This window comes from Coturnix japonica, chromosome 8, assembly GCF_001577835.2.
Source record: "Coturnix japonica isolate 7356 chromosome 8, Coturnix japonica 2.1, whole genome shotgun sequence".
Taxonomy (NCBI): Eukaryota; Metazoa; Chordata; class Aves; order Galliformes; family Phasianidae; genus Coturnix; species Coturnix japonica.
Window position 1 is genome coordinate 16608676 of NC_029523.1, and position 24231 is coordinate 16632906.

Sequence of the window (24231 nt, forward strand, 5' to 3'; positions counted from 1 at the left end):
TTTTTTTGCAGGTTAGACTATTGTTACAAGATCCTGGATTACAAAATTTCAATGCCATTAACTTTTAAAGTAACATACATATATTTTAGAATGATACACTTCTTCAGTTATATAGATTTCAGCATCTGCCATCATAACAAAAGATGAGAGAAAATGAAAAAACAACTTTACACTTTTTACTTAAAAACCACATAAGAAATGCAATACAGAACATATTGGGAATTCTTTAAACAAACAATATATAGTGTTAACAATACACATAAACATTAAGCAGCTAAGTTTGCCCTTTGTGATACTGCTCCAGCAATTGTTTTGTTCCTTGTAGATCTACTGCAGTTGTAGGACTACAACTGACAATGTACAAAGAGATCAGCAGTTGAAAAATTATTTGAACAGTATCTCCCAGAAGTTTTATTTCTTTGAGTAACAAAAATGGAATTTTTTGTGCTCATTAAAAAGCTATCGTAACTTGAATCCCAACTTCCATATTATTTACTTTCCCACAGAAAAGCGTTTATATGAAGTTAATACTGCTATTTCTTAAGCTACCTAACAAAGCAGGTAACTACCGAGTTTCCACTGTCAAAAGGCTAACAGCAAATCCTATATATTTTCTTCTTACGAAGAAAAGCATTCTTTGAAACTGCTGCTAAAGCACTCTATTATATTTTAAAACTCAAGTAACAAGAACAAATCTGCAAGGCATTTCTTTCACCAGGGAACCAGCCCTATTACAATATTACAAAACTAGACTATTACAGAGGGCTTTCCTTTTCCCTATTCACCTTTTAACTCTAAAGATAAGTAAGTCATATTTGTGTTCAGAAAAGACTCGATGCAAGCACGTAGAAGTTTGTGGGCAATTCCTATTCTATCATGTCCTCAGCAGACTTCTCCTTAGATAGGACCTGGGATTCTCCTTCTTCAATGTAAAAATTTGCATTATTTTCCAAGTCTGAACTTGAGATCAGCATGATCTTTAAATATCTGCTCTACTATGCAATTCTACAGTGTTCTTTATACATCTTTCCACAAAAAAAAAAAAACAAAAAACAAAACACAACTATTTCCTATGGATTCAAGCTGTCACATCAGCACCACCCATTTTTGGGCTAAGCCTAATTTGCAGAACACAGTCCTTAATACTGTCTATTGAAAGAGGCTCTTAAGTGAGTGTACACAATCATTCAGGTTGGAAGGAACCTCTGGTGATCACCCAAATCTCCTCAAGTATGGTCACTAGACCAGGCTGTGACCAGTTCAGTATTGAGGATCTCCAGGGATGGAGACCACAGTATTAAAAGAAAAAAGTGTATTACGTTGTCTCCATGCCTTTTGTCCTTTTTGTCCTGACATTGGGTGTTATTAAGAAGAGTCTGGCTCCCTTCTTTCCATTCCCTCCTTCCAAGTACTTGTACACATTCATCAGATTCCTCTGAGCTTTCTGCATTCCAGACTGAAGAGTTCCAGTTCTCTGTCCTTCACAGACTTGTTCCATCAAGCCACTGTCTTCCTTCTACTGGGGTGACCACAACAGGACACAGTATGCCAGATGCAGCCTCACCCATGAGGAACAGGGAAAAAGGATCACCTTCCTCAATCTGCTCACAAAACTTCCCAGTGCAACCCAGGAAACCATTAGTCTGTTTTGCTGCAAGGACACATTGCTAGTTCATGGTCAGTTTGTTGTCTGCCAGAAACTCAAAGTCCTTTCTCAACAAAACTGCCTTCCAGACAGTGAGCCCAAGACTGTACTGGTGCCTGGGTAATACTTCGGGGTGCAAGATTTTTACCCATTGCCCATTGAACTCTGTTTTTTCATTCTGTATGATTTTTTTGTTTGTTTGTTTGTTTGTTTTGGGCCACCAAAGCCCCTCTTAAGACCAGCACAATCAACACGGTGTCATCAGCCACTCCTCACATTCCTGCATGACATGCAAACTTGCTGAATGTGCATTCCATTCCATTCCCCAGGTCTTTAACAAAGATGTTGAATATTACTGTGTCTGCATACACCACTAGTGACTTACCTCCAAGTAGACTTTGTGACCCTGATAACAAAACCCCTGTGCCCACTCATTCAGTCTCTTTTTAATTCATCTCACTGTTCACCTATCTATCCTGTACTTTTCCAATTTGCCTACTAAAGTCAAGGTAAAGAACACAGACTGTTTTCCCATTATCCACCAAGCTAATCACCTCACTGTAGAGTGAAATCAAGTCATGATTCCATTTTGCATGATTTCCATTTTGTAAATCTATGCTGACCTTAAATCACATTACTGTCTTCCATGTGCTTGATTATGCTTTTTTGGAAGATATTCTTTCTGATCTTCCCAGGGACTGCATTAAGGCTGACTGGCTTGTAGTTCTTCATATCTTCTCTCTAGCTTTTCTTGAAGACAGGAGTGATATTTGCTTCTTACCAGTCTATAGAAACCATTCTCAAATCAAAAGATAATTGAGAGGCCTTGCAATGGCATTAGCTTCCTCAGCGCTTCTGCATGCAACCTGCCAGGTGTCATGGACTTTTGTACATCTAGTTTAAATGCACCTCTGTGTTGGTTCACCACCACTGAGGTTACCCCTTCCTTGTTTCAGGATTTCCTTCTGGTTTCAGGAGGCTGGGACTCCTGGTCAAGACTGTGTTACTGGTAAAGACTGAGGCAAAGAAGGCACTGAGCACCTCAGCCTTCTCCACATTACTTGCCACCCAGTTTCCCTACCCCATTTAACAACCGGGGCCCACACTTGCTGTACATGTACAATCCTTTCTTGCTGTACTGTCTGAAGCATGAGGAACTACTCAACAAATGTCTACTTTCTCCTCAAGCTACATGTCCTTTCCTAGACTTGTAATGCAGATCCCTCGCATTCTGATGAAATAAAGAAAATACTTTCATTTCAGTGGGGGGCAATTTAGGAGACCAAGCCAATTCTCCCAGTCTATGCTTCGTGCAGTGGAAAGCAAAAAGCCAAATAGTATCTTTACTGTTTTGTAATTTAGAATATTTGCACGTGTATATTTCTACTACCACATCCAATTTCTATATAAACCATTTCTGTTACAGATAGAGTAGGGAAATAAGGAATAAAGTACTTAGTGGCTTGAGTACTTTATCAGAAATATGCATTGGCTTTGTAAAAACTGACTACACTTCATATTAAGCAAAATACTGAGTAAGCTTTTCTGATTAGGAAGATCTAATATAAAATATGAGTGGTTTTCCCTGTAAATTATACTGCAGAAGTCATCTGTATGACTTGTACTTAACTCTTCTCATGCAGCATTACAGTATTTCCCCCCACCCAACCCACAAACAAAACAAAAAAAAACAACAAATATTCCACTAGTTGTTACACATTGCACTTTTAAAGCACAGACTTGCCAGTCTTCTGCATTTCCAGTGTCCTGCTTAAACAGTTGACATAGTCCTCGTTTTATGAAACTGGAAGATTCCGCCTAAGTACTTCTTTTGATGCTGGAGAAATGTTATCTGGAAAAATTACTTCAAACTCTATAATTAAGTCTCCACGTTGGTCAGGATTTTTGGGAAATGGCAAACCGTATCCTATAATTCTTCTTCTCATCCCAGGCTTTACAACTTCATTTACTGTCATGGGTATGGTTCTTCCTTCTATTGTTGGCACATTGATAGAGCTGCCACACAATGCCTAGAGAAAGATTATATCATAAGAAAAATGGGTTGGTCAGAACATTGCTTGTACCTACAATTGAATTTTATTTAGAAAAGACTAGCATTGTAAACAAAATACTTCCACTGTAAAGTGCAAAGATGTAATATTAGTAAGCCCAGTATATCTTGTCAAAATTCAAATAATCTTATGCAATACCCACTGAAGAGAGTGAGTGAGTTTATATATCTTTCCACGACTTTATCAAGTAATATGGTAATTAAGCACAGAGCAAACATACAACTCACAACTCTCCAATAACAAATCCCTATATACTGTAACATTTCTACTGGGAATTTAGAATCTTGTTCAATTTTTTGATCACAGTGCACAGGGATTTTCTCTAATACTTCCATCAACTTACGTTACATCAAATAACACAACATTTTAAATGTCTTTAAGTAGAGGCAATCAAATTTGACAGTTGTCTTAGGAGAGTATTTGTGATGGTCAAAGAAAATCAAACACTATTTTTGGAGTACCAAAATGAAAACATCAGGAAGATTAGGTTTTCTCCTGCTTTACCCAATGGTGTGTTTTCATTATTAAGACTTCTGATAAAGACTCTTCCAGCTTCACTTCATCCTATAAGCTTGGTCTATACTGATGCATGTTCACTACTACATCACAATGCAATAAATCTACATAGGCTTCTATCCATGAAGGAACTGTACTACCCACATCATCGTACTACCCACATCATCGTCCTCCTTTACCAAATGAATTTTCAGATAGGAATCCTTTAAGAAGGGAGCTCATGATATGCACAAAGAGCTCAAAATGCAAGTAAAAACTTGCTCCTTCCACCTAATACTAATTGAAAGAAAATATAAAACATACTCAGCTATATTAAATTCTTAAATTATGAACATTGCACAGCTTCAGATTCTGAAGAACTCTACTTGGTTGTGCGATTCTTTCCTTTTGAAAGCCAGTGTGTTTTGTTCTTGGAACAGAATTTAAAAAAGCTATAGCATTTTTGTTGTTATATATAGCTCCTATAACACCTGTTCTCAATAATTTATCCTCATGAAATCAATCTCTACCTACTTCGAAATCACACTGAAATAACCTATGACATAAAAAGGCAGGCTTAGAATTTGTTGGCACTGAAAATATTTAATAAATTTTTATTTTCTTCTATGGAAGCAGCAATCGTATACAAGAAATGCACATACCATATTGAACGTATTTATAGATTTAGCCTAAAATGTATTTATATGGAAAGGTAAAGTAAAAAGATTTAAGCCATATCAACTTTTACTTTCACTCTTACTCCCTCATTCTCCTCCACCTCCTCTACGGTAAACAGCTTTAAACAGTACTCCATTTATATCAAAACAGCTAGGGCTTCCACTATAAATAACTACATTCTGTAGCCACGTTCTTATGAGAGAAACACTCTCTTTAGAACAGAAGAAAACACTTTATTGCTGTCATTTAGTTTTTGCTGTGCAGCTATTGTACCACATTATAATAGGGTTGAACACATAGTTCCACTAAAAGAAAAACTTACCTCCCTTAAGCTGATCTTAACAGGATAGACAACATTTGATCCATCTCTCTTGAAATGAGAGTGAGGTTTATCTTTTATGATAAAAACAATGTCAGCTGGAATTGCGTTGGGTGTTTCATCACCTTCTTTTGGAAAAGTGATTTTGGTGCCTTCTTTCCATCCTCTTTTTATTTCAATAGTGAGAATTTTGTCTTCTGTTCGGACACTTCTACCATCTGGGTTCAGCCTTTTTCGTGAAATCCTCATCCTTTTTGTGCAGCCATGATATATCTCTTCCAATGACACCTTAAGCTCATGAATTACAGGGGGATCTTGTTTACGACGTAACTGGCTACCTACTGTATTCCTTTCTCTTGGAAAACCATTCATACTGAAACTAGTGAACGATCCAAATGGATCACCATCCACCTCCATGTCTTCAGTGTCTCTACCACCAGGCATCCTCCTTCCAAAGAAGATCTCAAAAGGATTTGTGCCACCAAAGAAAGCAGCAAACGTAGCATGTGGATCACCATGGAAGGAATACCGGAAGGTACCACCCTGTCCATCAGACCCTCCAGCTCCTCCTTTCAGACCTAAAAGAGACAAATAAGCAAAATCTTATATAAGAAAGCTTATACTAATATTCCATTTATCAAAAAGTGGAAGAATAGATATCAGAACTGACAAGCAGAAAAGGTCTTTGAGGTAGAGTGGAAGGACTCCTCTTCAAAGAGGAAATACCAGACTACTCAGTATCAACTATTAATTCAAATGGTAATTCTCTCATTCCCTATTGTTCAACTCTAAACTGTTGTTGATAAGCTTTACTTCTGTTTCCCTGCAACTAATTAACGAAAGAATAAACTAACAGAACAACACTCAAGCAGCCATACTGCTTCTTTGGCAATCAGTGCAAAAATATCAAATTTATCACAGTTAATGATGTTATGATATAACAGGGAAGAAACTTGGGAATATAACTAACTCTATCCAGTCACAAAAAAAAACCCTCAGAAGTTCTTAAGACCTATTTGTGTACAAAAATCTTCTACAAACCGTCACTAAGTACAGACAACCGAAACAAAACACAACCCACATTGTTCTCAAATAACTCTGCTCCACCTTTGTCTTCCCTAGGAAGATATCTACATTTAATGTCTTCCTGATAAGACTTCCCTTATGACTGTGACTGACTGGTCCTTTGCACTTCCTGACTGGGTTTGCACTAAGTTCTAAAATGCCTTTCTCAACTCCTCTTAGTTTTTTTTTGGTTTTTTGTTTTTTTTTTTCAGAAAATTTCAGAATACCATCTCAAATCTCTAAGAAAAAAAAATTGAAAGCTTTTATAGGACACTTAGTTTGTAACTCACAATGTTCAATTAGTTTTTTTGTTTCTTTGTTTCTTTGTTTGAAAAACTGTTTAAAACAATTTTCTATTTTTTTTTATTTGTTCCATTTTGCTTAGAACTTCTATGCTTAAGCCAAATACTAGTTACCAGCAGTAACCAAGAAAGTCATCAGAATAAGGACATCTTCCCCCATCTCAATGCCATGCCATTTAAAAGTACTTTACAATGTGCTATCAACACAGAACAAAACTGTTAGTGGTAAACAATCAGATCAGTAGATCTAATCTATGGTAACAGTATGACACCTCCTGGAATAGCTGGTCAGACGTTTTTATTGAAGGCACATCAAGGTTCTTCACTGTAAAAAACACTGACATTTCCTGCTTACTATACCCCTCCATCTCACCTTTTCCTCAGAACTACTAATCACACTCTTGAAGCAATGGAAAAGCTTAGAGAACAACTGAGTCATCACAAGGTATTTCCAGAGTCACCACTGCTACTTTTAACGTTTCGCTCAAAATAAACAAACATATATTTTGAACCTCTAGACTTACGTATGTATGCTAGGACACAAAAGGCTACATGCTTTACTTCATGCTGCCTGGGAAAAGTGACATAAAAATGCATCTCTGGGACAGTCATTTGAGATGAACTACTGTACAGGAATCAAAAATTCCAAGGAATCACAAGGTAAATAGTTTTGTAGTCATATACAGAAAAGAGGTGTGGAGAACGGGAAGAAATGCAAGGAGACAGAAGACCAAGAGGCAACAAAGACCTCTGGTACCTAAAACTTTTTCCTAGAATGCTTCAGAAACAGCACTAAAGGTTTTGGACACCTGCAGTATAAGATAACAAAAAACACTGCACCGTGTGCAGGAGCTAAAGGCCTTCTACATGATTTTATAACAATTTTTTAACAAATGTTTTAAGCCCCACAGATGACAGAGGGCCAAATTTCATACAAGAACTCACAACTTCCTTCACAAAACAATGCTAGGTGTCCTTTCTTGCTCTCTCAAAAAAGGGGGATGGAGGGTTGAATGAATGGCAGTGAATGAGCGGATATCCTTATTAAAACAGAAATGATGACTTCATCTGGAATTTCTGATAGTGTAACTTTAAGGGGAGGGTTGTTAATATCCTCCTCTGTTATTCAAGCATAAGACTGAGGCAAAGTCATGTTGGTCAAAAATAAATTTAAAAAAAAAAAATCCTCTCCAGATAACCATTTTAGGTTAAATATGACATTTCTGAGGCCTCATTCTCTTGGCATGTTATCACTGTTTACAATTAAAGCTAAAAAATTGTTCTGGTATTTCATGACATCAGCCAAATTCTTTCCTCCCTAGGCAAGAAGCCAAGGACAACTACAGACTGGACACCTGGGCTTCTGCTCAGGACTGCCGTGCTGAGATCGAGCAGAGTGCCCTTTAACAAAATCTTAAAGCAGAATTCATCTCTCCAACTGCATTTCAAAAAGTGCTAGAGTAAGGGAAGGTGGCAGTAAGATGAGATCCCAGAAAGCTATTTATGGGTCATACAAACTCTTTCAGTCCAATGACTTTCTGCCTGTGAATTAAGTATCTGGGACTTCTAAAACATAAAAACATTAACAGAAGAAATTAAAGCTAGACCATCATTAAAACTATGCAATACATTTTATATTATAAGTATAACAAAAATGAGACAAAAAAAAAAATCAGTGATACAGACATATTACGTAAAACTCCACACATGCTCCTATGCATCACTTGTGCTTATTTTGTTTCTTCCATAATGAAAGTGGCCCCTCACAAACTATAACAAAGATACACATACCTTCTTCCCCAAACTGATCATAAATGTCTCTCTTCTTGGGATCGCTGAGCACTTCATAAGCTTCTGCAATCTCCTTGAATTTTTCCTCTGCATGAGCAGACTTGTTCTTATCCGGATGCCATTTGAGCGCTTGTTTTCTGTAAGCCTTTTTGATATCCTCATCAGAAGCCCCTTTTTCAATTCCCAGAATAGAATAATAATCCTTCCCCATCCTCGGCGTTATAGGAATTTAGATTTTCCTCGTTATAAAGAAACTAGTATCCAGTGTCTCAGCAATGCAGAGAAGCTAGAGAAGGAAAAATAAAGATCAAATTTGGAAATTAAGTAAACAGAACAACAACAACAACAAAAATCAAACTCTGATACGCTAGAGAAACGTTAGATAGCCTATCCGTATTTCATTCCTTCCGCTGTTGCTCATTTATAAATAATTACACACACAGGGCAGGACACAGCCCTCTTTAGAGTCCTCCCATCTAAACTACGTGTCTCCGGCTCTTTCTAGAACGACAAATACTACAGGGCGTCACTTCCCAGACTGCCCGTGCTGAACAGTCTGCACAGTTCATTCGCTCTCAAGCACGCACACACACACAAACTGTTGAACTATTTCCTCCCTCCTCCAGCAACTAGAAAGTTTAAATGCTTAACAGTGCAATGCAGTGCCTTTCGCCAACAGGGATGAACCCAACCACATCTAAAAGACATAACCACTCTAACAGAAATTCAGTAGCTCATATTAAGTAATTATAGCATTTTACTTCACAGTTTATGTAGAGACAATTGTACATGCAACTGCTTTCTGAACATATAATTAACATATAATTAACGTGGATTTGTACACTTTCCAGCAAAGACTGTGAAGTTCTTGACACCTAAAGCTAACAACAAAGCTTCAGAAAGATGAACTGCATTCATTTAAAAACAAAATTAACTCACTCTCAGCTGCAGTTGACTGCAGCTGAGTACCATTAAGCAGTAAATCAAACATGAAAGAAACCCTAAAAAAAATAAAAACAACCAGAAGCAGATCAAATGTTGGGGATATTTTTTTCCTTTTTTTTCCCCCCCTTGACCTCTCATTCTATAGTGGCAAAATCAAGCCAACGCAAGTATTGCAACATTTCCAGCCAATATTAGTGCTGTCAAATGAAAGCTAACAGAAAAATACCTAATTCCTGAACACTTCTTTTAAAACAGGTAGTTGAAATTTTAATATTTAAGGTTTTCTAATGCTCTGCAGAGAGAACGATATCAAGTTTCAGACACTGATTTCTTTCAGTTGTTATGAAATTATCCTTGCTTGTCAGGATGGTAATAAACTTTAAGACTGATTAGTACAGCTAGAAAAATTCTCCTTTCTGGAAAATAAAATGATTAAAATATACCAACTTTAATCACATCTGGAACTTACACATAAGAAAGCTTCTCTCAGACTCAAACTATCTTTCCTATAGTGCTGCAAAGTTTAAGAGGTCATAAATCAGATAAAGGACCCTCAAACTTGAAAAGAGAATGCTAATCTTTAGATTAATTAGTTTTGTTCCATTAAAGAAAACAGCTTCTAAAGTTGTTTTCCAGATTCTGCTCTAACTTCAAAGGAGATGAAATACAGACTGAAAATTTCTTCTACAATATAGAGTGCTATAAAAAGAGATACCTCAGCCCCTTACATTATCACTCTATTCCCCACATCTTACCTGTTCTTTCTCACTGTGTTAGACTTGGCCTGATTCCCTCAGTGTATCTGGGATTTGCTTAGATTGTTTTTCTAATCTCCTTGGAATAGCAATAGGGATGAAAGATGACATTTCATCACAGCCATGGATTCTGCATACCTGTAATTAATATTTCAAAACCAACAGAGGTGAAAGAGCATTGAGAAGAAGAATCTAATTTGTCTATCACCAAATCTCTCAGGACTGATTTAAGTTTTTAGAACATTGGGAGCCACAAGGTTACAGAACAGCTCTTCACAACTGAAGGAATAATTTGTTATTGAGCTCTACGTGGAACAAAGCTAGTCTTTTACTAATTACCCTTTTCTCCCTATCATTAAAAATCACTAGCTTTGTTAATTTACTGTTCCAGATAACCTCTTGTAGATCCATGTAGATCCAGCTGAGGATTTTTCTGCTATCAAATCCCTAGGGCAAGAGGGGTTTAACAGGTTGAATTAAAACAACACTGAAACCGACTTCATTCAAAACATACTACTACTCCCTTAGAAGATATTTTACTTATTTATGTTCTAGTGGCAGCTTTAATTTTATTCTGCTCAAGAAACAGCTGCAAATACAACAAATCATCCAAACTCAGCAGCCACAGTCACTCTGAATAACAGTAGCAAGCAAACGTCATTGACAAAAACAAACTATTGACAATAATAAAATTCAGCACAGGCTTAAGTCCTCTTGCAGAGCTATCACTACAAGGAATCACCATGCTCAGCAGTTCTCCCATTGCATGGCCTGAGCAAACACAGTGGGGTCACAACTTGCATCACTTGCAGTGCACTGAGAAGGACCACACACTATTTGTGTGACCATGGTGACTTATCATAGAGCCGTCAGAACAGCAGTACCTCAGACCAGTCTCAGATTTATCTTTCATTAAGTTTTTCAAAATGTCTGGTCAGTGGAAGTGGCAGAGTGTGTGTGCACTAAATTTAAAAGCAATTATAAAAACTTTATTTAATATAATGTTCTCAACAGGAAAAAATTATGTATTTTATTTTAATTATCACCAGAATACCTAAGGAGTTGCAATACGCATGGCTTACACTGCCACCTACCATTCTTCACAGCACAGTAATTAATTTCCCAGGTTTAATTAAAAGATATAATAGCCAGGATTTCTCCTTAAATCAAAAGCTTCTTCCACTCAGGCATCAGAACTTAAGTCACAATGAGAAATTTTGCTGACAATCACAGTGAGTAACTGTTCAGGCATCCTTTCTGTAGGGGCCCTACAGAGAGAAACATGCTCTTCCAGCACTAGTGCCAAGTTATACCCTAATTAGGCAAGTTATTCTCTAAAAATAATAAGATTGAAGACTCTGAGTGAAATACATAGCGATGACTATTGCTACTTCTACTTCCTGCCTACTTGATGGGACAAGTGAAACACAAGGTTCTATGAAGCATGATCCTTCTTTCTCTCCATACATTCTATCTTTTTTTATCATATATCATAGAGATCTTTGTTATTTTACCTATGTTCCCCCTTCAGTGTTGTTAACAAGAAAATCCTTTGGGCACTGTCCATAACATGAACTTCTGGCACTGTAGTTCCTTCAAATAAACACAAGTGAACAGAAAACAGCTATTGAAAAACCTCCTATATATTTTTTTAATGCTATAATCTTATCTCCTCTGTTACGACACACTAGAATCACAAGTATTAAAAATAAACAAATAAATAATCGACTGTGTAAAGATTCTGCTTCCCATATGTTGAATAAGTTACGGTTCGAGTTTTTTAATACCTGAAGGAATATCCTGTGCTTCAAAAAAAAAAAAAAAAAAAAGTAATCACCTAGTGTGGGGCAGATGAATTCATTTATGGGATCATTTAGTTCTTCACAGGTTTCTGCCTTTCTACTTCACAACCTTTCTGTTTTGCAGTAATATTCAGTACCATCGACAGGCATTCTGTGAGTGCTTCCCAGAGTCCTTGCATTAGAGTAACACCTTTCTTCTGAGGTTGGTGTTTGGGTTGGAATACCAGGAGGTACCTGCCCTGCTTGCATACCTGCTCATGCCCACAACTCTACATGCAGCAAACTGGGGTGCCCTCTCACCATCTATTTGGACTTTTAACTGAATTTTTAACCGAGCACATAACCTGGTAGAAATTAAGGAGCCAAGACTTGCCTTGGCTCCTTGTATGTGACAAGCCAGCAGCACTGCATCCTACAACTCACTGATGCCTCCCAGAAGCAAGCCACTAAGTTAGGCAGCTATAAAAGTCAGTAAAACTGTCATCTAATGCTTTGATTCAGAATGCTCATGAACATGCACTAAGCAAATTCTCAAACATACATTTTCATTAACACTTTTGTCTATGACAGCACCTCATACACACGAAACAATCTGCCAGTTGGTACCATTCTTCCTCATCCTGCTGTATCAACATTTCTGAGTGATACACCATACAAAAAGCCGATGGTTGAATCTTTACACAGCCAGATACAGTAGCTGGATTCAATCACTGTCATATCAAATAGCATTTATGAAAATATTGTTTAGTCAATTCTGGAAAACCATTTTCTGCCAAACTACATATATGTGTGTGTGTGTGTGTGTGTGTGTGTGTGTGTGTAGGTTCTTCAGATATCCTCTACACAAATAGCTTTTACTCTAAAGCATGTAGAGACTAGGTATTAGTAATGCTTGACCACATGATTCCCTTAACACTGAATGAGGTCAGCTTCTGATGCTGTGTTTAGTACTTCACACTGAAGTACTAAAATGTCAAGCAAAGCAAGAAATTTACCCACTTAATTATACAAGATATACATAATAAAGAACAGATCTCTTCTTTACAGTGTATCACCACAAACGTTAGGTTTAATTTTCAAATGAAGTGTGTAAATATTCTCCTAAATCCTGTAGATATTTTCCCAAATTCTACTACAACATTGATCTAAAAGGTCTGATGGCTAAAAGCACAGTATTTCTCAAGGCTTGTTAGCTGATAACCAAGTATTCAGAAACAGCAGCTCCCAGAAAACATCTCTTCCAATTCTTACAAGCCACACTAGTGAACTCAAATTCCAGATTAACCATAAATTAGTACCAGTACAAGGTTAGCTTAAGGAAAAGTTCCTAAACAGAACTGTAGCTTTCCTTGAAATAGCTGAAGTTGAACAAAAATACTCATATCTTCTTTCAATTATGACTTTTAAAAACAAAATAAGATATAAATTCCTCACATGTTAAAGCCTCAGACAAAACTGCAAGACAGGACTAGAGCACAGAACAAGTTAAAGAGCAAATAAAACCACAAAGGCAAATTCCAGACAGATCACAACTATAAATACACATGTACACATAAATGTCAAAGCAGAGGAGCCAAATCTCTACCCAGCAAAAACTTTCACAATTAAGTAGTATCATATTTGCAAACTCACAAGAATGAATGCAATAAATTTGTATTGTTTAATAAATCTGTTTTAAAAGGTTTGAAGAAAGCAAATCTATATATAATAGTATGTTTTCTGTAAGGCCATTATCTTCCTAGATAAAAGCATTCTGACAATGACTTTTCTCCTCACCACCTCTAACACAGCATGTTATATTCTCTGAGCTACATTTATGCTTTGGGACTGTGCATAAAACCTTAGACATATAAGCCATATTCACAAATACATTAAATATCAGTTCATGACAGAAGCATTCAGTAGTTGGTCTCATCTACAGAAATAAACTTCAGTGTCTGTAACAGAAGAGACAGCAGATACATGTAACGAAACGTGACAGAGCATGAACAGTTCTAACTAGTCAAAGGCCCCGGTTTCATTTAGTCATTCACATCACATCCAACTAACTGCCCAGAAATTTCTTGGAATGAATCACAGGATGTCTTGGGACCTCAAAGATCATTTAGTTCCAATAACCTGGTTGTCACTCATTGGATCAGGCTGCTCAGACCTCATCAAAAGTGGCCTTGAATGCTTCCAGGGCTGGAGCACCCACAGCTCTCTGAGAAACCTGTGCAAAATTTCATAATTTTACTTCTATTCATTGCAGAAATACATTGTTGATGTGATTTAAGTAGAAAGCTCACTGTAAATAAGTATAACGGGGTCTGAGTTTACATTTAATTAATTATAAGAGAAAGTGAAACACAACACAGAAAATTTAAACTATCCATAGAATGACAAAGTTGCCATAGATAATAATACTAACTTCACTAAATAGCATACTTTAGTAATGCTTTGTATTTTTGTATGGCATGCATGGTGCCTTCAAAATACTCTGCTCAGAAAAAATTCAAAGTGAAAAGCACCATGAAGCATTAAGCACAGTTTAATGAGAAAGCAGGAGGGGGGCTGACCTGAGTCTCAGGTAGATTTTACACCAAACATGGTTGCAATGATCACCAAAAATATGAGCAGGCTGCTAGTCATACACATACTTCTTCACATAGCCAAATTATAGGTCATTAACAAAGAATTGCCTTCTCATGCCTGGAACTTGCCTTCTAAGTCATAATCTCTACTATAGTTGAAGACCAAAAATACACTTGGAAGAATTTTTCAAGTTTCACCTCCCACTGCTGTGAAGGAACAGTCAACATCTTAAAGCAGGCAAAGTTCTCAGAACTCAGTTATGATGCATTGTTTTGGCTGAATCTCAGCCAACGAGGCTTACTTCACAATGGCATGATTAACCTCTTCAGGCAACTGCGCTTGAAAAAAAAAACTAAAGGAGAAACTCAAGAGTGGTTGCATAAGACAGGAAGTATTTTCATCTACTGATTAAGGATTCCCTAAATTCTTTTCAGACCCTTAGAGACAATAATCATTTCAGCTTCCACTCACGTAGAAGACTGCGAATAAGGCCTGTTCTCCAAACACAAGTTGATAGATCAAGAACTAAAATAGCCAGTGATAAAAAACACTTAACAGATTCCTTCACGTTACTAACAACACGTTTATCACACACAGTTACAGGCTTCAGTGCACTATGATGTCATTGTCATGCTTTTGTAAATATCTACAGAGAAAAAAATGCTCTGTGTTGGTAAGGAAAAACATTTTCTTAATCTCCTTACTGTTGTTAAGGAGAAAAAAAAAAGGAGGAAGCTGAAGTTACGCTTCACTCAAGAAAAATGTTATATGTCGACAAGTTCCACACAATCTACTACTAAGATTATCAATTAAAAAAAAAGGCAGAAAAATCTAATAGAGATATGAAAAACGTGAGAAATAACTGAGAAGGCTTGAGGTCTTTGGTCTTAAATATATATATATATATACACATATAATATATATATAGATATATAGATATAGACATACACGAGTAAAAAACAGTTCCAAAAATAAACTTAAGAAATCCTATAAGTGGTAGAATTCTCTGCCAAAGGACAGTGTAAACTCAAAAGTTCCAGGGGGATCACAGAGAGAAAAACAAGGCACAGAAGAGATCAGGCCCAAGTTAATCAACACAGAAGCCCAACAGGAACTCTCTGCAACAGGAAGGTGGGAAAGAAAAGCAACCGGGCATTTGCTTTATTCTCACTTTGCCTAAAGCAACTATTTAAGACCACTTCTGAATGCAAATCACTGGAATAAACAGACCATTTAATGGACAAGCAGTTCAGCATTCTCAGGAGGAACAAACTCATTAGATTCATGAAAATCTCAGTGCAATGTAATTCAGCAACTTCCGTGCAAGAAATAATACTTTCCAGTTCAGAAGCTTCGGTTGCAAGCATTGGCACTTTGCAATCAATCTCACAATTGCTGTCAAAACATACAAGTTCAGCCAGGCACTGAAGGTCTGCTCCAACTAATGTATTAGTAGAAAAAAAAGTGTTTGGGTACTCTATATTATAAGAAAGCATGCTAGAATAACTACAGAATAGTTTTTTGTATGAGCAGTAAACTCATATCTACGTATACTTATTTATATTGCTTCAAATGTACATATACTTGCAGCACATTGTTTAAAACCTACTTGAAACTAATAAATTCAAATATGACCAGCAACCACACTGCTTCCACATTCTCTCCCACCACCCTTCTATCTGTTCCTACAAAACAACAAATCAATTGCCTACAGGCTTTCAGTCAACTCAAACACATGAAAAAACCTTTAAAAAGTATGCAAGTAGATTTGTACTCTCATTTTTCTATCTGAATGTTTATTATGCCAATGTTGGAAAACAATCAATTTATGTTGTCTTCCACCAAGTGTTGAGGGGTGTTGCTTCCAATAGCGTTTGGGGGAAAAAAACAACAAGGCGTTCAGTTAGACTAAATAGAGATGTCTCACTGTTAACAATTTCAAGAAAAGTAAGGCTTAAGGTAGCAGTGTGACTTAGATTAAGTCCTATTCTCGCAGTACAGAAGAAACAGAAATTGCCCTACAAGCATAGAGACAGATCAGTCAACTTATACACAACCCCTTCTGTGGTCCAGTATTCACCCCAGAGATTACAGCTACCTGGAACAAGCCAAAGTAACACTTGCTTTGGGCCTGACTGACACTGGACAAGAGACCAACCAGCTCGGAGACCCTGGGAACCATGACAGGCTCTCTGCTAGATCTTTCACCAAATGAGTCCTGTAGCAGGAGAACTGATCTAATCACAGTGGTATGTGCTGATCAACAGAAAAAGAACAGTGGAAAAACAATGTGAATTTCCACAGTACCTCTATAGCTGATTTTCTTTCAAGAAATTAGAATGGACAAAAAGATCTGAGAAGGTAATTTAAAATAGATTTCAATAACCTACACATAGTTATCGCAACTACCTTATCACCCAGGAAACCCAGGAATAGGTTATCTGAATTACAGGCTCTCTGTTTCAATGGCAGGGCTATACAACAGCTGGTATTTTAGTCTTTGCTTACAGAATCGGGAGGGTACACATACAAACTGCAACGATTTCTTCATGTTCATATTAACTACGGCAACAGTTCTATCTGTCAAAGACAAACAGTCCTAAGGGGTTTCTTCCATCAAACAATAATCATTAACAAACTGTTGTCTCAACAAGGCAGCAAGTAGCAGAGAATTCAGGACACCTAGACAGTAAATAGTCCTTACAGGTTAGCTTTAGCTAGAAGCCTTTGGGAATATGGTACAAACACAACTATGATCTGAGATTTGCTTTGAATGGTTATCAGCCTATCTCTGGTACTTTGATTTGTTACATTAAAAACAACAACAAAAACACACAGTCAATTTTGAATTGTGACTGGAGGAACCAATAGCTTATACATGATAGAAATATTTTCCTAAGTGAAGAAGATGCTCTACAACTTTAAGCTGAAGACTGACAGGCCCATCTAGAATAGCATACCACCAGCTCAGAAACGTTCCACAACAAAGGAACAGAGATCATCTAATCCTACTACCCTGCAATGAACAGGGACAACCCACAGCATGATCAAATGGTTCAAAGCCCCATCTATCCTGACTTCGAATGTCTCCAGGGCCCCCAAAGCCACTTCTCTGGGCAACCTGTGCCACTGCCTCACTACTCTTGTAGCAAACAAAAAAAACCAACACGTTTTCCTTATACCCAATTCAAATCTCCCCACTTCTAGTTTGAAACTATTTCCCCTATCTGTCCTATCACAACAGATCCTGATAAAGAGTCTGTCCTGTTCTTTCTTATACCCACTCTTTAAGTACTGAAAGGTCACTATCAGGTCTCCCCAGAGCCATCTCAAGCCTGTCCTCACAAGGGATGTGACATGGGAGTTCAGCCCCACTGAAACTGTACTATTTATTAATTTCTCCAGACCCCAGTAAGAACAGAACTAAGTTTCTCATGTTACATTTGAATCAGGGTTCAACTTAGCTTTCATTTCACGCCCTTGGCTCTTGTGATTGACACAGTCTTAACAATGTCAGAGGGAAAAAAAACGTTACACATAAAAACAATAGAATTAGATATTGTTTTGCTTTTTCCTTTTTCTTTAGGAGGGTGGAGGGGTGGCAATTTGTCAGTCTCAATGAAGAGAGGAACTGCAAGACAAATAAATCCACTTGAAAACATGACTTTCTAGTACACTGTATTGTTTCTGATTGCTGTAAACAACCTTCATCTTGTTTGGCTGCAGTGCTTTACCAAATAAGGAACTACACACATTTTAACATTTTTTCTTTTTTTGCTGCAGATATGAGATCCTGCTGTTCTTACATAAGCAAAAGGAGATGGTCACACTAAATACTTTTTCCAGTGTGTGTTTGTCATGATCCCACCCAGCTGCTCGGACTCATGCGGTAGTTTCACATGTGAGGCTAAAATAGTTGTATAGAGACAAGAGTTTCATAAGGAGACATCAAGAATATTTTTTTTTCCCCCCTGAAGAATGTGAATATATGTCAGCATATTTAAAGTGACTTGATTTAAATTAAAACACTAAGAATATCCTGTTCACCTACAGGAGCCAAATACAGGCAGCCCGAGCTATATTTATCATAATTTGCTGTAAGAGAAGTCAAAATAGCTGTTCATTGTCTTTCAAAGGTTTCTAACACATCTCATAACTCAAACCTGGTTTCTTAGTTGCTTGTTATCCACCTCCCCGAGCTGAACCTAGAAGTTCTGAGAAAAGATGGAAGTGACAAGTCTGATAGTCCCACTGTCAGTTACCTCTTATATGGCTTTACTTCTTCAGATGAACAAATGCATGCTGCCCTAAGAAGAAAAGATGACACAACATAGAAAGATGAACAATTAAGTAAAAAACATGTCTAAATGGAGCGTGTTCTAAAGAGGTAGCAAATCCCAGCAACTGGTCTAACAGACTATTGAAATTAATGGAAGTCAAACTAAACCAATAATGGAAGATTGAATTTTCTTTCTAGGACTCGCTACTCTAGAAAGTAGCATATTTTTGTCATATTATCCCCCTTTCCTCCTAGTAAAAAAAAACACAAGGCAGTATATAGAATGGTGAAGATCTCAAGGATATCTGCAAATGAAGTTTATCATTTCCATATACAAACTTAAGGTAAAGCTACAGAAACTCCTGCTTCCTCACTTGTCACAGCAAGGGATGACATCCACATCACTGATCTTTTTGAGTAAGCTCTGAGATTAACCCAGCAATATTTATCTCTTTCAAATTCTATGCAATGTGGTTTTGACCATTACAAGATGATGCTTTCAAACACCACACTAAAGTGACAGCTTCCTTTAAGGGGTCGTACAGTATTTATTAAAGAAATAATATCCACGCTCAAGCACAAACTTCATTGCAAATACTTATTTCCCTAAAACTTGTATGCAATTCTTGCATTAGAGGATTTTCAGTTTAGGCAAATATTATAAATGTGGTTTCAGAGTTTTTAAATCACCTCTTCCACTTTCCTCTCCTCACCCTCAGAAAGGATTTACCATTCTATTAACTTACTTAATTACTTTATTTAGAGGCAGAGCCTTTCCAGCACTGTCATCCGTACTCAGTGCGACAGTTCATTCCCAACTTGGTGAAACAGACAAGTACACAAATCCCTTTAATTAGTATTTTTCCTACTTTCAGATGAGAAGTAGGAACACTACCGCCTATATTCAACAAAATTGGCGTTTACAATTTTATTAACAGGATCTGAATGTACTTTCTTCACAGCTCTGCTGATAGAGGAAAACCTTGAGACACTTCTGTCCCCTACAGCTACTACTGCATTGATTTTATCTTCCCTTTAGAAGTCCAACCCCAGCCCCCACCTCTGCCCTTCCTAATCCCTGTTCATATGCAATTTCCATACACAGCTTTACCAGCCAATCTATTATATGTGAGGCCTTTCTCACCTCACCCCTGGGAGAAGTTCTGCAGATGTTAACAAGCAAATGCTCCGGGCTCTGAAAACTTTTCTTCCCGTGACATCTACAGAAAAACATCCAAGCCTGCAAACATGTGGGACACTGATGACCACGCTACCGTGCTGACTAACATTATCCAGCAGCCTCTCTGCACTGCATTGTGCACAGATCACTATATGCTGATCGCTGTCTCATTGCATGCTTCAGTTGTATTTAAGGAAGAACTGCATGTTCTCTGATTTATCCGTCCATATTTGTGACACACCTAACACTCTGGTGGCCAAATGCCATTTGGCTGCCTCCTGCTTGGTTTCAGTAGCAAGGCCACATCAATCTTTTGCTGCTAAACTGTCTTCAGCCCCAGAACTGGAATTGGCTGGTAGACCTTAACCCCTCACCTTGAAGCAAAGAACCCTTTTTCCCTTTAAAGTTTTTTTTTGTTGTTTTTTGTTGTTTTTTTTTTTTAATTAAATATCCTTTCATCTGCCTCATCCCACTTACAATTTTAGGTAGATATACATAAACCAGATGTGAACTTAGGGAGCAAATTCACTCTTCCGCCCAGAAGCCAAGAAAGCTGTTATCATCACCAAGTGAAGACAAATGGGTTCTGCTTTCACCACGCTGCAGCAGAGCAGGTTGTCCTTCCCCTTCCATACTTCCCATCTGTTCTCAGAAATGTCTGTGGGCTTTTTTTTTCCCCCCCATCCCATCAAACTCCTCAGAAGCAACCCATGCCTCTGCACTTGTCTGGAATGAAGCACTACAGGAATATTTGCTGAATAGGAAAATACGCTGACCATCTGTTAGATCATGCCGGGTAAGTGAATTCTGCGCAGTAATCTTCCTATTTCCATCCTAAAAACTGTTCCCCTTAACCCTCATCTCTCTCTCTTAAGAGAGAACTTAACTCTGAGCACTGAAAAGATTTTGTAGGCAATTTTAGTTAATGCTTTAATTTTATCCTCCACCACGTTCTCTTTTGGGACTCTGAAATTCATAATTACTACTTCATTGCCCACGTGGTAAGTATGAAAGCTCACGACAAGACAAACCTTTGTCTGGATGCAGAACACACGCTGCAACTCCTCTCAGGAGTCACACATAAGGAGTCTTCTACTGATAGTGTTGCAGATCCTGGACACCTTTTGCCAGCGCAGGAACACCAGCTGACAGTGGGATCTGAGTCAGTTCACTTGAATCCCCTAATGCACTGAAATCAGCAGAAACCAAATGCTAGTCTCCCCAGATGAGCAATGATTTGTAGAAAGCAAACCGTGCAAAATGATTTTAGAGACTACCATAACTTCTAATATATTTAGGCAAAGTTAAACAATGTCCCATAACTGAAGAGCTACAGGAACAAATGTATAACAAATGTAATGATTTAGCTTCTGACTCAATGAGAGGAGTCCTAGGTACACTGCTTCTTTTAGGACTACCACACCTTTAGATCTGGTCACCATGGACCAACAAAGTTGAAGCATGTTGTTTATAAGGAAAAAATTTAGAACAGAAGTGAATGGAATCATGCACTCAAGCACCCTACCATAGTATGAAATCCACGGCATATAATCCTACAACACCTGAACTACCTAATTTAGAACTTCCTCAAGTAGATTTCTGTAGAAATAGGGACCCTTTCACACACACAATATCTGATTCAGTTTTCAGAACTCTCCATTACTCAAATCTATACTATGTATGTAAATTTTTCTGACTTGTCAGACTATTAATAACTATTCATTATGTTCTAGTCTGATGACTACTTTAAAAGAAGAGATACCTTTGGCCGGAATACCATGAGATGCCATTAAGAAGCTGAAGGTAGATTTCTCTACTGCACAACTTTCCTTAGCAACAGAACAAGTTACTATAGAACAAAAGCTTATTTTACACGGCAAAACAGAAGTCCTCTTGCTCTAAAAGCACTATGCAAGTAGTTGTTTAACCATCTGCTGAATTTCTTAGAAGGCAGATTCTGAGAAAACACAGTGAGTAACTCTTCAAGTGTGAAACCATCAAAGCTGAACGTTACAATATCAAGTCATGAAGGAAACTGAAAGAATGCTGCAGTTGACACTGTTCAGGGTTAGCGTCCCCCTCCTCCCCTTTCCACAAGAACAAAAAATTAATCCCACAGTGGTAATTACCTCAACGGATGCAATATTTAACAAGGGAAAACAGGAAAGTGTGCTTCAGATGTATGAGTTCCAAGGAGATCGGCACTAAGTGTCATCAGGGGAAACAGAAGCAAATCTAGCTATTGATAAAGGTCATCAAATTAGCTTAAGAATGATGAAAATAAGAGTCTAACATTTGTACAGACTAATACTTAAGACGCTATTCCTCTCTACTTGGCTAAATTTATTGTTCTGGCTGTTTGGAAAGTCCAAGACTAAGAAAGATACTGCCTTCAGGAATGTGAAACATTGGAGACTCACATATACATTAATCATCTATTTTCATTTTGAAATGCAGCACCACCTCAAACATTACAAAAAAAAAAAAAGTAAAAACTCCAAAATTAGCATTCATTTATCTTTAGCTGATCATGAACAGAACTAGAAGAACACCAGTACTGCATAAGAGCTTCCATTAGCCCAAGGTATTATACACACTTTGTAGACATTAGTGTTACATGCTACTGGCTTGTCTCGCAGGTTAACAAAGAATAATTATCCCATTTTATAATAAAAAGACATTAAGGACACAGACATTTACATCTGCAAAGAAGTGGCAAAGATATGAAGGGACCAACTGAAAGGACCAATGAGAAACCTGGAACTTCTTAAGGCAGCATGGGACTACAAGGCAAGTCATAAGAAAAGACAGCAAGGCACAGTTTGTGATACAGCTTGTTCAGAGCTGCAGAGCTCAATGGATTCCCCCCTCTACACACAGCCCAAAGCCAGGCCAAGTGTAAACCAACCATCCCTCAAATAAAGAGCTTATCCACATAAATGAAATGACTTAAGGCTGAAAGAATCCAACCATCCTTCAGCTTAAAAGTACAGTTTATTTTCTTAATCACTGAGTTAACACAATCTGTTAAGAAGGTAGTTTGATGAATATAAACTACAGTAGAGCAAAGCCATCCCTTGGAAAATGCTGTACTGCTTAGTCTCCCTTTAGTCCCTAAGCTACAGTAGGTAAACAGACGTTCTATGACCTTATATGTCCCTAAGCTACAGAAACTCCTGCTTCCTCACTTGTCACAGCAAGGGATGACATCCACATCACTGATCTTTTTGAGTAAGATCTGAGATTAACACAGCAATATTTATCTCTTTCAAATTCTATGCAATGTGGCTACTGAGGCCTTTTGACCATTACAAGATGATGCTTTCAAACACCACACTAAAGCGACAGCTTCCTTTAACAGGTCATACAGTATTTATTAAAGAAACAATAACCACGCTCACACACAGACTTCATTGCAGATACTTATTTCCCTAAAACTTGTATGCAATTCTTGCATTAGAGGATTTTCAGTTTAGGCAAATATTATAAATGTGGTTTCAGAGTTTTTAAATCACCTCTTCCACTTTCCCCTCCTCACCCTCAGAAAGGATTTACCATTCTATTAATTTATTTAATTACTTTATTTAGAGGCAGATCCTTTCCAGCACTGTCATCCACACTCAGCCTGACAGTTCATTCCTAACTCAGTCACAAGACCCAAACGGTGCCCAAACAAAGCCCGCCCCGCGGTTCCGTTGCTTGGAATAGCCCCAGAGCCGTTCAACTGAGTGACGCACCGCCCCGAACGGCCCGGCCGCGGCACCCGGCCCGTAGTACAGCTGCTACCGACCAACCACCGCCAAGACACCAAGGCTTCACCCCCTAAATAAGCATTTATTATTCCACGCAGCCAAACAACGGCGCACAAACAACCCTGCAGCTCGGGGCTGAGGAAAGCACCGCTGCCACCCGCACCAACCGCTCCTCCATCAGCCCAAGCTGAGGCTGCAGGGCGCTCAACATCTCCTTGGGCGCTGTTTAACGCTGTCGGGCCGCCAAGCTGCAGCGCTGCCCGCCGCCCTCTCTCCATCCATCCTTCCTTCCCTCCCTCCCGCACTCACTCACTCACCACTGACGCCGCCTCAACCGCTCCCCGGCCCAGCCCTGCTCCCAGCAACCACCGCGCGCCGCTCTTACTCACCAGCCCCGAGACCAAATCACGCGAGACTCTCCCTCCGCATCTGTCATCACGTGATGCTCCCCGCCCTATCACGTCGCTCTGTTAACACCCCGCGCTGTTCTCCCGTCCCGCTGCTCACTGGCGCCCCCTGGAGGCTCCGCCGGAAGAGCAGGGCCGCGCTCCTCCGATGAAATCTCGCCCTTCCCCTC

General features: G+C 38.3%; 1 protein-coding gene across 4 annotated transcripts; it reads right to left on the reverse strand.

Moving 5' to 3' along the window:
- Positions 1 to 154: 154 nt before the first annotated feature.
- DNAJB4 (DnaJ heat shock protein family (Hsp40) member B4) lies at positions 155 to 24053 on the reverse strand. Of its 4 annotated transcripts, XM_015870005.2 has the most exons (6): positions 18706 to 18721; positions 11582 to 11660; positions 10068 to 10205; positions 8368 to 8653; positions 5213 to 5787; positions 155 to 3675 (listed from the first exon to the last, which is right to left on the reverse strand). In XM_015870005.2, exons 4-6 carry the CDS (start codon positions 8576 to 8578, stop codon positions 3442 to 3444), a joined length of 1020 nt encoding a protein of 339 aa, XP_015725491.1. In that variant the 5' UTR covers positions 8579 to 8653; positions 10068 to 10205; positions 11582 to 11660; positions 18706 to 18721; the 3' UTR covers positions 155 to 3441. The 4 variants fall into 4 exon arrangements, with proteins under 4 accessions (XP_015725491.1, XP_015725490.1, XP_015725492.1 ...); XM_015870004.1 differs by lacking the exons at positions 11582 to 11660; positions 18706 to 18721 and adding an exon at positions 23972 to 24051; XM_015870006.2 differs by lacking the exon at positions 11582 to 11660 and having other exon boundaries at positions 18706 to 18745.
- Between the last annotated feature and the right edge of the window lie 178 nt (positions 24054 to 24231).

Bases quoted from the DNA above. Each gene is read 5' to 3' on its own strand.
- DNAJB4 (XM_015870007.1), bottom strand. From the start codon at position 8,578: ATGGGGAAGGATTATTATTCTATTCTGGGAATTGAAAAAGGGGCTTCT. The intron at 5,788-8,367 runs GTATGTGTATCT...TGTCTCTTTTAG, and splicing joins TGATCAGTTTGGGGAAGAAG to GTCTGAAAGGAGGAGCTGGA. The intron at 3,676-5,212 runs GTAAGTTTTTCT...ATCTTTCTCTAG, and splicing joins TTAAGATCAGCTTAAGGGAG to GCATTGTGTGGCAGCTCTAT.